The 13,964-nt window shown below is 41.0% G+C and overlaps 1 protein-coding gene across 1 annotated transcript in view; it reads left to right on the forward strand.

Moving 5' to 3' along the window:
• Positions 1-13,964, forward strand: part of sulf2a (sulfatase 2a) — a gene marked incomplete at its 3' end in the record, with an annotated part of 64,758 nt that overhangs the window by 47,495 nt on the left and 3,299 nt on the right. Inside the window, exons 3-13 of the mRNA XM_083906400.1 lie at positions 4,458-4,695; positions 5,388-5,627; positions 5,966-6,117; positions 6,508-6,677; positions 10,019-10,169; positions 11,420-11,595; positions 11,720-11,848; positions 12,166-12,222; positions 12,344-12,473; positions 12,808-13,015; positions 13,623-13,905. Coding sequence (XP_083762526.1) covers positions 4,497-4,695; positions 5,388-5,627; positions 5,966-6,117; positions 6,508-6,677; positions 10,019-10,169; positions 11,420-11,595; positions 11,720-11,848; positions 12,166-12,222; positions 12,344-12,473; positions 12,808-13,015; positions 13,623-13,905 — 1,895 coding nt within the window. The 5' untranslated portion in view covers positions 4,458-4,496. The remainder of the gene's footprint in view (positions 1-4,457; positions 4,696-5,387; positions 5,628-5,965; positions 6,118-6,507; positions 6,678-10,018; positions 10,170-11,419; positions 11,596-11,719; positions 11,849-12,165; positions 12,223-12,343; positions 12,474-12,807; positions 13,016-13,622; positions 13,906-13,964) is intronic.

Raw genomic sequence — 13,964 nt, forward strand, 5'->3', positions numbered from 1 at the left:
CAAGCAATTTAAGGTCCCGACTCTCGTTCCAAATATGACAGGCTTCATTCAGCGATTGAAACAAATATATCAACATTAATGAAACATTTACAGCTGTTTTGTGTACATGCACGTTTAAGCGTTACCATAGCGACCAGAGGGCGTTAGGGGACCGGTCCGTGAAAATATTTCCTGACATTAAACCGGTCCGTGGAGCAAAAAAGGTTTGGGACCGCTGATGTAGAGCATGTGTGGCTCTTGTGTGATAGGGACGACCTTGATTCATACACCACAGAGGAACAGGGAACTTTAGAACAAAGACAAATTCTTATATATTCAACTCACATTTAAATACTCTTACTCTGTGTAAATAAAGCACCTGTTGTAATTGCATTATCTTGTTTTTTATTGTATTTTATATGTACTGCTGTATTTGTGTTGACTTGCCTTTGCAAATCCTCACAGACTATTTTCCAGTCCCAGTAGAGAAAGCCTACCGTTGTGTTTTTGTGAGCATCTTAATCTTCAAACTCGTCTCCTTGTGGACTCATAAACCTGCTCAGAACCCTACCTTTCAGTGGAATACAGTATCTTTCACTCTTTCTTGTAAACGGTGTTAATGATTCTGGTCACTGGAGCATAAGGCTGCTCTGATGTGAGTCATTAAAAGACAGAATCAGGAACATGGATTAAACAAGGTTAATGAAGTCTTTTGTTATTAAGAAGTGTATTTATCAAGATATAGCTTCTGCCTGATGTTTAAATTAGGGCTGTCGAAATTAACGCGTTAACGCAGGATGAATAATTTGTGGAATTAACGCATTCATTTTTTTTAACGCACTTTCTCACTTTCATTGCGGTAAGGGTAGGCGTGCAGTTTATGAATAGGCAAGGCAGGCAACTGCTTGGGGCCCCGAGCCGATAGGGGACACCCGACACTTAATGCATCAGTGGGCAGCTGCATCCCGGTCCCCCTTAATAACAATGGTTGATTTGCAATGACATCTCAGGAGGGCTGAAATATGGGCCACCAGAAACTGAGTTTGAATCATTTATATTTGAATTTGAATTGCTAAACTTGAATAATTGCATTGAAAAACTGAATCTGAATAGTATAATTTGAAATTTAATTCACGTTTATCTTCAGATTCAGTTCTCAAAATTCAGATTCAGTTCTCAAAATTCAGATTCAAATTAGCTACTGTGACAGACATCCGGTTAGTTCAGGGAAGAAGGAAGAACAATCGAGCGCAGATACATGATCTGCCGGCTTGGCGTTGATAACAGCTGCCACTAACGGCTTCCTTAAACACTGGCTCTAGCTCTATCCTACCGGTAAGTTTATGTTAGTTTGTTTACTTGACTGAGTTAACGTAAAGTGAAACTTACCGGTAGGATAGAGCTACAGCCAGTGGTTAAGGAAGCCGTTCGTGGCAGCTCTTGGAGGTTGAAATCAAGACAAAGACATTATTAATTAATTCCTGCTTTATCTCCTGATGGCACACACATGACAGGCCGTTTTTGCTGAAGAGAATTCGGCTTTATTAGCTGATTGCACAGTAACATTCAACACGCTCACTACCTGCTCCGGTCGCCATCACTATTCATTCATGGGCACACATGTAAACAAAAACCCGACTTCCGCTCACGGGCTAGCTAGCTCGCACGCCGCGCCTTGGCTGCGCGCACGCACTCACTCACTCACTAGCCGTTAGTGATGGGATCGGCAGTTCATTTGAGTGTACTGAATCACTTGAATCAGTTTCAATCGTTCAAAAGATTCGTTCACCGAATCGTTCAGTGCTTAGCAGGAGCCCAGTGCCCTGCTACGTGACTCACCTCCTCCCTGAGTGCAGTACGTTAGAGTATAGAGTGAATGACAGCGTGAACGAGATTCATGTCCTCAGCCACAGTTCTCCAGCTCGATAATCCTGTATCTGCGCTCGATTGTTCTTCCTTCATCCTTGAACTACCCGGACGTCTGTCACAGTAATTTGAACCTGAATTTTGAGAACTGAATTTGAATTGTGAGAACTAAATGCGAAGAGATATGGAGTGTTGAATTTGAAAAATTCAATTTCAAATTATACTTTTCAGATTCAGTTTTTCAATGCAATAATTCAAATTAAACAATTTCAAATGATGTGATTCAAATTCAGTTATTTTATGCAATTATTCAAGTTTAGCTATTCGAATTCGAATATAAATGATTCAAATTCAGTTTCTGGTGGCAATATTTCAGCCCATAGAAACCTCCCTAGCGGGGCCCCACATCTCCTCACGTTAACCTGTGTGAAGTTATCGTTCTGATGTTGTAAATGAAGCTGAAGGAAAATGAAGAGGAGTTATCAATCAGGTAGTTAGAAGAGGAAGAAAAAAAAGAGGATGAAGAAAAAAGAAAGAAAGACACACAGTTGTAAGATAATGATATAATCGTAACATTAACAGTAAATGACTGCTGTTACTTAACAGTTACTTTGTCTAACTAACGGGGACACAGACAGCAGCTAACATTAGCGTCAGAATGCTAGCTAACGCTAACTAGTAGAAGCAGTGCTTCAAAGGTGCTGATGAGGAATTTCCTGCTGTGGGTTTATTAAGAAAACTATTTAACTTCTATACTTTATATTTTGTTTATAATGTGAGTTATTTATAGTGCAATGTATATATTATTTTTTTTTAAAGTTATTTACAGTATTTTATTGTTCTTTACATTTATATTTTCACATACTTTATTTATCTCTCCGTTCCTACAACAATATAAAGAGAAAATTTGAATTTTTCTGGCATATTTACGAATGTTAATTAATCGTGGTTAATCCACAGCTACCCTGTGATTAATCTGATTAAAAATGGTAATCTTTTGATAAATATATTTCATTGAATGTTTTACGTTTGATTGTTGTTTCATTGAATAGTTTTTTTATGTGGATGCATGCAGTTTTGACTTCACTGATACAGCTTAAAAGTGTGAGGTCATTCCCCTGAACTTTCAATTTGGAAACTTGGAGCAACCTCACCCATTCCCAGATGAGATTCCAAGATGGCTTCCACCATACAAACATGGCTACTTTTATAGTTAATAGCTAGTGAGTTAGTATTGCTAACAATAGTTCAAGTGGTGAACTTGGGGTTGACATAATTCCCCTGAGTTAAATAGAACGCATTAGACATGGGCACTGGTCCTCACTGAAAACATGGCTGTTAGCAGGGGGCACAAGGTAAATCAGCTTATTTTGCCACTGAAGTATCACCTAATAAGATCTACACCTGCTTAAGTCTATGATATTTTAAGAATGCGTTAGCTTTTTCTCACAGTGAGACAGTTCTAGGCAGCTCACTCCCTGTACCAAAGCCTACAGAGAAAATCACACAGCAAAGGAGTTGTTGAGTGACTGCGGTTTCCATCAGTGTGTTCATGTGTTATGTTGTGATGTTATACGAAATCCAATCACATTTTATCAATGGACTTTTATACAGGTGAGTGCTAAATGTATAAACTTCAGTTTAACAGTTTAATATAAAGCAGTGAACATTATTCTTAAGATGTGAGCTTTTTGTTAAGTGGCTAACAGCTGTATGTGATTGTCCTCGTATGCTCACTGACAGCCATGTTTTCAATGAGAGTGTCTGTGTTTACTGACGATGGCTGCACTTACATCAAGATTATCACTGACCATGAGTGAGTACCCGAATAAAAACCTGAAAAGTCACTTTGATGAGTAATGAACATGGGTCTATCCAAAGTAGAGACCGCTGCTGATATTGCTTTGTTATATTGCATTTGTGCTAATTCCAGGTTATACACAAGACAACAGTCAGGTGTGTACTGCTGTGTAGCAGTAACAGTTGCCATGGTAAACTCAGGGGGATTTTATGAGGAAATGTTAAGGATTGTAGTTTTGGTGAAAGTCATGCAGAGATTCATTTAGAAAAAGCTCAATGTGACAGAAAATTGACTATATTTTTTTCTGACTACACAGAGAGAAGCGTTTGTAATTTTCTGCACACCCAGAGGCATTTTTATTTTATTAGCCTTTGTGATATTGCTACTGTAATTTCTCCTACTTTCTTTAACACAGGTGCTAAACACAGTTTTCTGTTCAGTGTAAGATGTCACCCTGCTCAGTGACCCCTTCTTCATTCCCCTCTTCTCATCCTCTCTTTACTCTTCACCTCCCCTCATCCCTCATATCCATCCTAACCCTGCCAAGGGGAGGTGAGGCCTGTGCTGGCCTGGGCCCAGGCCCATTAGCCTCAGCCTGGCAGCCATGTGCTCATCACCAGAGATCATTACACACAGCCAATGACACCACACTAATGCATCATTAATGATTTATTAACAAGCTGAGCTCAGCCTAAACTGCTCCATTTGTGAAGAAGAGCACCCTGTAATGGCTGAGTAGGGCGTTTCTATCATGTATGTTTATTTTTATCTCTCTCTCTCTCTCTCTCTGTGTGTGTGTCCTGTGTCTCAGGTTGACTAAGGACCGTGGAGGTGACTGCAGGTTAGCGTGATGGCAGGGCACGTGCTCTCCGCCTCAGTCACTCTTCCTCTGCTCCTTCTTGTCCTGGTGGAAGTGATCCCTGTGGCTCAGGGCTCTGGTTATCTGTCTGGCTATCGCCTCAGGTCTCGACTGCAGAAGGACCGGCACATTCGCAACATCCGACCCAACATCATCCTGATCCTCACTGATGATCAGGACATGGAGCTGGGTAAGAGAGTTTCCTCAAAAATCCGTCCTTTCTTGTGTGCGTGTATGCATATGTGTTCCCTGTGTGTGCATGTCTCTCTTTTTGCTTTGTGTACATGTCCCGTGGGTATGGAGATTCTCTCCCTGTGTTTCCAACAGCATCGGAGGGAGGGAAAGTCAGCCTAATGCTGCCTCTTGGCACTATCACAACTGGCCCACTCAAAGTCATCTGCTCCACTTGCCAACTCCTCCATTGCTGGCACGAAATGAGGGCGGCCTATGACTTCCATTGTCTAGTTGCCAAATCCTGGCCATCTCCCTACCGGCTTAACTCCTTTAGCGGCGTATTGGACTGAAGTGGCTGTATAATGGCCTCTGTGACATCTTTTGTTCCCCTGTGATTGCTGGTTAAAAGACTCCCATTGAAGAGCAGGAATTTATGGTCAAGCATCTGTTTCCCCAAACAATCACCTTCACCCTGAAAAGCTTTCACCACACAGCATCCAAATAGGTTACACTTGGACCAAAAAGATGTATTCCCCGTTTATATCTCACCATGTCCAAAATGATTTTTCTCTTACCCCCCATGCCACGTTTATATTTTTCACGTTTTCTACAGTCTCTAACTGTTTTGCATTTCAATTCATGGGCTTTGAATCTCCTCTCATCCTCCTGTCCCTCCACACAACCCTCCCCCCCTCTGTTCTCTCCCAGGCTCAATGCAGGCCATGAACAAAACTCGGCACATCATGGAAAAGGGCGGCACGCATTTCTCCAATGCTTTCTCCACCACACCTATGTGCTGCCCCTCCCGGTCCTCCATCCTGACGGGAAAGTATGTGCACAACCACCACACCTTCACCAACAACGAAAACTGCTCCTCACCCTCATGGCAAGCGCACCACGAGCCGCACACATTTGCTGTGCACCTCAACAACTCCGGATACAGGACAGGTGATCGCGTAGCTAACTACTATACCCACATGTAGTTTAAAGGTACAGTGTGTAAAATGTATTGGTGAAGTTTCACATTTCACTTGAATATCCCTCACCTCAGAACATATGTAGCCTTCAGTAAGCATCAAAACATTGTGGGCCACTGTAAAAACAGTTTAAACCCAATATAAATGGCTAATTCTGGGGTAATGAAAAACAGCAATTCATATAATTGTACACTTGTAAAAAACAAGTTGAGTTTCATTTCTGCCAAAAGTTACACACTAGACCTTTAAATTGAGAGCTTCACGGGTTGATTAGAGGGCAACATTAACATTATCCTGTTCCTCACTCAGCCTTTTTTGGAAAGTATCTGAATGAGTACAATGGCTCATATGTGCCCCCTGGCTGGAAGGAATGGGTGGCACTGGTGAAGAACTCACGTTTCTACAACTACACCCTCTGCAGGAACGGAGTACGAGAGAAACACAGCAGCAACTACTCAAAGGTAGAAATTGTACTAATTCCTCTCTCAGACAGAATACTGAAAGAAAACATTCAAAGGTTACTTACATTTGAATGTTGCTTTGTACAGTGAGTTTATTTCATTGATAAATTGTTTTATTAAAAAAAAAAAAAAAGATTTATAGCGGACTTAACTCATAACACTCTTCTTCACCAAAGTCCATCTTTTCATGGAAAGCAAGTCTTCGTGTCTCAAGTGCAAGGGGTGAGCCAGGGACATCATGTGACTCTGTGTCAGTGCTTCATACGACCACACTTCAAAATACTTGAATTATACCTTTAAGGCACAAAGACTGCAATCACATCCATTGTGGGTTATTATTTAAGTTACATCTGTCACTCACTGAGCACCTTATGTCTGCCCACTCCACAGGACTACCTGACTGACGTCATCACCAATGACAGCATCAACTACTTCCGCATGTCCAAGATGATGTACCCTCACCGTCCTGTCATGATGGTCCTGAGCCATGTCGCCCCACATGGCCCAGAGGACTCCGCCCCACAGTATAGCTCCGCCTTCCCCAACGCATCACAGCACATGTAAGAAAAATCATGACATCAGGCTTGTTTCCATAAGCCTCTTTTTTTATTTTCCATTTAATAAAACCTGAATCTGGAGGCCTTAGAGGTTGTGTCCGAGCCCGGCGTGACACATTAACTGTAATTACGAGCCCGGGTTGGGCTCGGGCTCGGGATAGAGAATCTAAACTCTATGAGGCCTTACAGCAGAATAGTGGCTAGCACTGTTGCCTCACAGCAAGGTAATGGTGTGAGCCACTACCCCACCATATGACTTTGGCTTTATTTATGTCATCAAGTTAATATAACCCAGACTTTTCCACCAGCTACTGCTTATCTTATTTTCTAATATTCAGTTAACAGCTGAGCATCTTATGATGACATTTGAATCATTATTAACATCTCAAAGGAATGATTAATTATTATTATTATTATTATTATTGATGATACCAATACTAGCTGTGAGCAATACGCCCTCAGATTGTCATGGTATGTTTTATGGTAATAGTCTCACCTGCACAAATAAGGGGACATTTGGTTTGGTAAGGGATGCCTTCACCTATTTGCTGTAAACACTGTGTGTGTGGATGTGGGGCAAAACTGACAAGATGATTCATAGCTATTTGCTCACAAATGACTCATCTTCGCATTCACACTCCTTCTCAATTCATTTGACCCAGAATGACTTAAATTCCATAATCTCAGTGCGATCTTATTTTCCTCTGCCTGCAGTACGCTGTAGGCAGCAAAGGCACACCCCCCCACACCACACACACACACACACACACACACACACACCCCTTCTCTCCACAGGCAGTGTTTCACTCCACTTTATTTGGCTCATGTGTTGTTCACATTAGTCTTACCGCTGTAATGAGCTCAGCTAATTTTTACCACTTTGTCAGCCATGATTGGAGAGGAATATTGCATAGGTAATCACACACACATTCTGGTTTTCATGACTTTAGGGGACATTACATTGACCTACATTCATTTCCTTAACTTTAACTACTGCTGGTCCAACCCTTACCTCATCCTAACCTTTTCATCTTAAAATGTAATACTTTACAAATATGTTGTCCCTATAAGGAAGACAATTCCCACAACATGAGTAATACCTAGAACACACACACACACACTCACACACACGTGCATGCATGAAGCCTCTCAGCCTTTGTCTTTCTGACCGTCCATGCCTGCTGCTGCTGCTGCTGCTGCTGGCTAATAGCAGACCTGCTATTGCCCTCGAGAGACAGATCCAAGGCCAGTAATGAGACTGCAGTTTCTGCCTGTTGTCTCCAGCCACCCCTCACACCCTGCGCCTGCTTCATCTAATCCCCGCAGCATCATTAACCTGTGCCACACAGGCTTTATACACAGAATATTCTTAAAAATGTAGCCCCCGGTGTCTTTGTACAAACTTTTAATTGCTCTTTCTCCATAAATTTGCTCTCCCTCGGGTGATGTTTTCGGAGCATGCCTGCGCTAGCTGTTTTTCTCACTCCATCTCCCTCTGCCATTATCAAGCACATGAAGAGAGAGAGAGAGAGAGAGGCAGTAAAAGTCCGACAGTGCTGTGGTGATAAAGCGTCTTCTCACCTTGGCACCTTGCAAGCACATCTTCACACTACATTAGAGCTGCCCAGTAGAGCAGGCTGTGCGAGACATTAACATTTCTTAAAAGTCAAATCGATCCACTTTAAGCATTAAATATATTTCCTTCTAGGATCTCATTAGCTATTTAGCAGTGTTTATTCTGAAATAATTAAAGTTCCACGCGGCTCGGAGTTAAATATTGATCACTGTGTACACACTTATTGACTCTGGTACTTGCATTTTACATGATTTATGTAACCCCCCCAGTTTAGTCGGGCTTGTATAAACAGTTTTCTTTCTACTTTGGAAAGAAAGTTTAAAAAAAAAGGTCTGCAGATGATTAAGTTGTAACTTAACAATTATTAACATTTTCTATAATACATTTTGCAGTTATAGAATATGGAAACTAAATGTATGGAGAGAAACACTGCCATGAGTTCCATCCTTTACTTTCCCTTTTTACACAGTGAACTAACTGAAAGAAGAAATACAGACTTCATGAGGGTCATTAGGAGCCAATCCCTGTTGGCAGAGGACAAAAGGCGGGGTAAACCCAGGACAGATCACTATGTAATGTACTTTATTCTATAAACCCACAGTGGACCAAAGTGCTTTACAAAATAAAAGCATTTCAGACACAGCGTTAAAAGCAGACAGTAAGAACAAATTCATGAAACAATAAATCAAAGCATGAAAATACCAAACAAGAACACACAAAAATAACCAACCACTCACTCTTGTTTTCTTCTCTTTTTTTTTGAACTATGATTGTATTTATTTATTATTGCAGGGCAGAGCAGGGTACTGTACAAATACCACTTATTTTATATTGTGTGACATCACCCACTCATTCAGCAGCTTGTTCTAAATATAGATAGCTCTAAATATAACTAAAACATAGAACTGCAAAAATTGTATTTTATTATTAAAATTTCCATCAAAAAATACAGATGGTAAATAGATAGATAAATAAATAAAATATACATAGTTAAACAGTGTTTTTAGTTTACCATATTGAGTAAGGGTTTACTTCATTTGAGTGCATAAATGAAGCAGAATTTTCCAAACAGAAGCTCTGCTGTATCTTCTTTCTTTATAAAGTTACTGAATGCTTCCCAGATCCCTTCATCCACACCCAATTTTTTTTTTTTTTTTTTTTTTTAAATATACGTTATCCTTTCCGCTGACATGCACTGAGCCATACACTTGATCCAAGCTCCTATTGGACGCACCACACCATTCTTCCAATTTAGAGCTATCAGATGCCTTTTGGACAATATATCAGTATTCTCTAGTGCTGCAAAAATCATAGCACCGAGGTCTAATGCAATGTTTACAGACATCATTTTCATGATTTTGTCCCATATGTTCAATTTAGAGTGCCTAATGAACTGCAAAAAGAAAGGCCCTCGGTCAGACCATGGCTCAAATCTGGGACTAACCCTATTTGTGTACTGTTATTCGTCTTATCTTGCTTTAATGCTTTGTTCCTCTCTTATTATTTTACTCTCTCTGGGTATTTTAAGCTATTTCAATACCTACTTTTTTTTTTATATGTTATTGATTTTATTTTATTTTAGTTACTTTTATCGAACCTCATTCCTCGTTGATGACAGTTTTGTCTCTTTTAATGCCTTTTTGATGGTGGGGCTGATTTCATTGTGTAAAGCATGTTGTCCTACAATTTATATGTGTATGAAAAGTACTGCATACATTAAGTATGTGTACACACAGACTTAAACATCTCTATCTTCCACCACACTCAGAACCCCGAGCTACAACCATGCCCCAAACCTGGACAAACACTGGATCCTCCGCTACACTGGAGCCATGAAGCCCGTCCACATGCAGTTCACTAACATGCTACAGCGCAGGAGGATGCAGACGCTGCTGTCTGTGGATGACAGTGTGGAGAAGGTAGGCAGACCAGCACGCACCAACAGTCCTGAGAGATCTGTGCTTATTCTGACTGGAACTGTGTAATGTATTCACTGACACGCTTGGTAAATTGTTCAATCCCCTTTTCCTTGAAACTAGCACAGGAGACATCAACTATTCAACATGTAGTGAATCTTTTTTACACTGTGTGACCAATTCATGGTTTTGGGCATATGAGCAAAGTTTTGGGCAGACACGTGACTCAGACACATAACATTCTATTACAAAACAATGTACTGCATAGAGGTTTGGGGAAACACAAAAACAACCAATATGCACACAAAAGAGCAACAATTTCTTTTTGAAGTTATATTCAGTACAATGGCACAGCTTGTGCTTGGGGCCTGCTGATCACCAGGGGGCGCCCTAATATTGTGTGGAAGAAAAAAACAGTTTAACATATTAAAGAAATCTATATATCTTTAGAGATCTAAAAGTTATTTGGTTTTAGTTTGTTGTTGAAGATTGTACATCCGCACATCTGCAATGTGCAAGTTTTAAAAACCAAAGTTATTTAACGGGTTTTCTTAGCTTCACTTTGAATACAGAAGTGCTAATTAATAATAGATTTGATTTTAACACTGGTTGCTGTAAATAACACATGTTTAATTATTGCAATTTATAGTGTTACATTTGTACCAATAATAGTCAAGCGCCGGCTATTCCAAGGAGGTGGAAGGGGGGCTCCCAAATCTAATTCTGCTTCAAGCCCCATAAAGGTTTGGGCCGGCCCTGTCTGATGGAATTCAAAAAGGCACAAGTTATGCACCAAGCTATAAATAATTTACTCCTAGAAATATACAAAACATGTCTATGGACAAAGAGGGGGGGCTACGATTTAAGAGAGACTTTAAATTTAAAACATAGCTTCTCTGGCACCACTCGTAAAAGCATGTGCATATCCGTTTATGGGCTGTTTTTGTGAGGAAATCGAGAGTAAAGATATTGTGCAGTGTAAGAAGTACAAAGAGATTATATTTGCACGGTATAGGGATGATGAAGGAGAGTCAAATATATTAAGGGTTACTATTAGCATTGTATTTCACTTTTGTTGTTTACTTTGTTACGTGGTTATGTGAACACAATGATGTCATAGCATGGAGGAAAATTGACGAGGGCCAGATATATAACCCTACTCCTATATCATATATGACATAGGAAACAACATATATATATATATATATATATATAGTTTATGTTCAAATGAAATAAAGAAATATCCTCCATAGGTATACAACATGTTGGTGGAGACAGGGGAGGTGGACAACACCTACCTCATTTACACCTCAGACCATGGCTACCACATCGGCCAGTTTGGTCTGGTCAAGGGAAAGTCAATGCCTTATGAGTTTGATATCCGCGTTCCCTTCTACGTACGAGGACCCAATGTGGAGCACGGTACCATGTGAGTAAGAGACTATTATTTAGTATTCTGATGTCTGCGATGCTCATATGTAACCGAAATGACAACATGATATTTTCTGGTAAGCCATATTTAAAGATATCATTTCACTCCTGCTCCCCTGCAGTAATCCTCACATTGTGTTGAATATTGACCTGGCACCAACTCTGCTGGACATGGCCGGTGTTGATATCCCTGCAGAAATGGATGGCAAGTCGATCCTTAAGCTGCTGGACACAGACAGACCGGTCAATAGGTGAAGACACACATCAGCTATTTTCCTCAATACCTTGGCCTTCAATAGACAGAATGACATTTAAAACGGTCAGGTGTCTATGTGCAGAGAATTCATTTATTGGGACTTCATAAAGTTTTACAGAACTCTGTTCTCTGTGTTTTCTCGGTGTGACATATTGAAATCTGCAATACAAAAATCAAATACAAACACCTAACACCACTTTCTTCTCAGCCCTTTAAGGATGGCATTTTAAAATGGACTGCATGTTTGTTCCTTGCAAATATCACAGAGTTGTTCCACTGGGGCTATTTGATTTCTCTCTGCTTGTTTTCCAGATTCCAGTTGAGCAGGAAGGTGAAAACATGGCGAGATTCGTTCCTCGTAGAGAGAGGGTACATTTTATTGATTGACCTTTTATTGTACATCTTGCTCCAGGCATCGTCTTCCTGTGACATCAAACTCCTTACCTTTGCTGTACTCAAACAAACAGCATGTGCTTCCCTATCCTTACAGGAAACCTCCACATACGAGAGCTGACGGGAAGGAAATGGCGCAGGAGGAGAACTTCCTGCCAAAATACCAGCGTGTGAAGGACCTTTGCCAGAAGGCAGAGTACCAGACATCCTGCCAGCAGCCAGGACAGGTATCTGACCCCAAGCAGCTCAGAACCAGAGCACAATGAGCAACACTGAGTCAGCTCATGTAGAGTGATAATTTGCAGTTTTGTTAAAAAATATTCTGATTCTAATATGCAGAGGGTTTAGTTTAACATCAAAGGTTTTTTTTTAATCCTTAAAAAGGTCAGGTGAGTAGGACATGTATTTGCATGTGTTTGTGTACAAAGAACCCTTTGATATTCATAAAGAATATTCATCTAGAGGTCTGTCTGTTTTTTGTTTTTTTTTATGTTTAAGAACGCTTTAATTCTGCTGCCTAAATATCCATTATCCTCATGTTACACACTGCTTTTGTTTCAGAAATGGCAGTGCGTGGAGGACCCGGCTGGTAAGCTGAGGCTGTATAAGTGCAAGGGCATGGCTGGTCTCTTTGCCCCACGTATGCAGGCTCTGATGGCCAGCGGTGTCTCTCAACTGTCCCTCACCTCCAACTCAGACAGCTGCAACTGTGCAGGTGTGGCCTTCAAAACCTCCGTCCTGAAGAGGAAGAGACTGATCACCAAGAAGAGTAAGTTCCTTTTATCACTCACACGTACTGTCGTTCTGCCAGTTATTAATAGATGCCATTTTGTTTTGAAAACAAAATAACATTGTTTTCCCTCTGAAATGTCATTGCTGCAGCCAACAAAGCTTTGTCAAACAGAACCATTAATCTCTGCTTTTGAAGTATTCATGAGATGAGATGTGTGTGTTTATGTTGCCATCAAGTGGTGGGTTAGAGCAGCATCTCCCAAACTTTTTGGGGACCCACTTCTAAAAGATGACAAACCATTGTACCCCAATTTTACAATATAACATGTGACAAAGAGAGACAATTTTAAAGAGACAAAACGGTAATTTCCTAGAGATATATCCCAGTCAGCATGCTCATGTGAGCCCCAGAAGGGTTATATTTGGGCTGACAATATGGGTCCCAGCCACATGATTCTGAAACTATATGGGACCAGCATAAGTTGCCCATCCAGGAAGCCTGAAAGTGGTACAATGGTGGGGCCACCAGGGGAAACCATGGGCAATGAATAAAACAAGTATATACTGGTCTGTGTTTATCTACATCATCATAGATCCTGATCTACAGTATCAAAAAAAAATCCCTTTTTTCTCACCATATTCAGATCCCTCTGTCTCATCTTACACAGAGACAAAATTCAGTAAGGCTTTCTCGAGGAAGCGCTGGGCTCGCTCTGTATCATTTGAGCTGGACGGAGACCTGTACGCTGTGGACCTGGAGGACGGCTACCGGCCTCTGGGCTCCAGGAACAGCAGCTGGACCAAAGGCATGAGGACAGGAGTGCGTGATGAGGAGGACAATGAAGAATTCAGTGGGATGGGAGTCACAGCCAAACCCAGCACAGACAACAGACTCACACCATCTGCTTCTCTCAAAGTCACTTACAGGTGTGTGTGTGTGTGTGTGTGTGTGTGTGTGTGCGTGCGTGCGTGCGTGCGTGCGTGCG

This window comes from Microchirus variegatus (genome assembly GCF_963457635.1).
Source record: "Microchirus variegatus genome assembly, chromosome: 19".
NCBI classification, from domain to species: domain Eukaryota; kingdom Metazoa; phylum Chordata; class Actinopteri; order Pleuronectiformes; family Soleidae; genus Microchirus; species Microchirus variegatus.